Consider the following 2052-nt stretch of genomic DNA (forward strand, 5'->3'; position numbering starts at 1 on the left):
TGATGCAGTTCATAATGACAAATATGAAAAATTCAGAGAAACATGGGCAGAATTTTATAAAGTAATGCAGAGTAGATAAAACAGAGCCAAAAGAGCAATGTACACAATGACTACATTGTTTAAAAAAAGTCAGTATAGGGAGGTAAGAAACTCTAGTCTGATACTGTAGCCAATATTAGTTCCATGCTGTCAGAGTTAAAGGACATATATCTTTTTTCTTTTAACAATTGATGTGGGTAGAGGAAAGAGCGGACGCCACCAAGTCAGGCCGGAGCTGCTGCCGTCGCCATGACCCGCGGTAATCAGCGTGAGCTTGCCCGCCAGAAGAACATGAAAAAGCAAAGCGACTCAGGCAAGGGAAAACGCCGGGATGACGGGCTCTCTGCCGCTGCCCGAAAGCAGAGGGACTCGGAGATCATGCAACAGAAGCAGAAAAAGGCCAATGAGAAGAAGGAAGAGCCCAAGTAACTCTATGGCTCATGCCCATCTCTCTTGCCGGTCGACCGTGTGCCTGGAGCCAGTCCCGTCACGCTCTCGCCTCCTCCTGTAGCGCTCACAGGTCCCAGAACTGATGGCATTCCCTTCGCCCTGTGTCTGCAGTGGGTTCCCTCTGTGCATCCTTTGCCCCAGGCAGCCTTGCTCTCCTCCAGGGCATTCCTGGGGGTGAGGGGGGCTACCCTCTCCCAGTGTTTTTTATTCCTATGGGGCTTACCCCAGAGTATTAAAAGTAGCTTTGTAAAAAAACAAAAAACAAACAAACAAAAAAAACAATTGATGTGACTTCTTGGGGAATGAATTTGGAGTGGGGACGGGGTACATAGAATATTTGTTGATCAAAATATAGTGATTACTATTTCCTTAAAGATGTAAGAGAGAAAAGGGGAGTAATGGAATAAAGTCCTGGAAAAATAAAAGAAGCCATATTAAATTGCTAAAATGAGTTTACTTCTCTAGGTTTTTCTCATTCTTTGTGTTTACATTTCTATGATTCTACTCAGCTCTGGTTTTCTTAGCAGGAATGTTTGAAAGTAATCTCCTTATTCTATTAAAATCTATTTTTCCCTTGAAGAAGACTGATAGCATACTTTAGCCATAGGGTAGTGCTAAGTAGAAATAATTCACTAAAGGAGAAGCTTGTCAAACTTTACAGCTCAACTGCCATAAAGATATGAGAACAAGCATTGTCATTTCTCCACCAAAACATCATTCTTCTTCTTCTTCTTCTTCTTCTTCTTCTTCTTCTTCTTCTTCTTCTTCTTCTTCTTCTTCTTCTTCTTCTTCTTCTTCTTCTCCTCCTCCTCCTCCTCCTCCTCCTCCTCCTCCTCCTCTTCCTCCTCCTCCTCCTTTTCTTCCTCCTCCTCCTCCTCCTCCTCCTTTTCCTCCTCCTCCTCCTTCTCCTCTTCCTTCTTCTTCTATGGAACTCAATTTCTAGCCAAATCTTTAGGATACTCAGCAGTTGTCAACCTGTTTGCAGGTAGAGTGATTAAAGTTGCTCTATAACTCCATTTATGGTATTAAGTTTGGGTTTCCTTATTGGTACAGGGCTCGCTAATTTCAATAGAATTTATTCTCAAAAGGAACTGGATAGAAAGAGTCAATAGGATTCTCAGTGAAAAATACTAGTCACCACCACTCCATTGCCAGTGAAGCTGTTACTAGAGGGTGTGATTCTTGGAGACCTCTAGTTGAAAGAATCTAAATCAATTTAAAGAAGGAAGAGTTCAAAGCTCAGGATCTTTGCCCAAGCTAATCAAAACCACAAGTATGCAATTTCAAAAATTTTAATTGCAGCTTCTTGAAGTGATTCTGGGGTATTTCCAGCCAGCTTCATATGGGTGTGAATCAACTTACCCTTGGATGCCCAAGTAAAGAGGCTCTCAGTGTGTGTACTCATGGCATATTCTTCATGGCACCTACTTCTTTCCAATGCAAATATAACCTTTGTTACTAAATGATTCAAGAACTCCAGGGCTGGGTTAATTTTTAACCAGACAAGACTTAAAGTGCTTTTTTTTCCAAGTAAAGGATTCTGACTTCTTAGACTTTTGACTG

General features: G+C 41.8%; 1 protein-coding gene across 1 annotated transcript; it reads left to right on the plus strand.

The window, feature by feature from the left end:
• Positions 1–235: 235 nt before the first annotated feature.
• LOC122734306 (small EDRK-rich factor 2) lies at positions 236–612 on the plus strand. Its single transcript, XM_043975025.1, has one exon. The coding sequence runs from the start codon at positions 289–291 to the stop codon at positions 466–468; it is 180 nt and encodes a 59-aa protein (XP_043830960.1). The 5' UTR covers positions 236–288; the 3' UTR covers positions 469–612.
• Positions 613–2052: the final 1440 nt, after the last annotated feature.

The sequence above is a fragment of the Dromiciops gliroides genome, chromosome 1 (assembly GCF_019393635.1).
Source record: "Dromiciops gliroides isolate mDroGli1 chromosome 1, mDroGli1.pri, whole genome shotgun sequence".
NCBI lineage: Eukaryota > Metazoa > Chordata > Mammalia > Microbiotheria > Microbiotheriidae > Dromiciops > Dromiciops gliroides.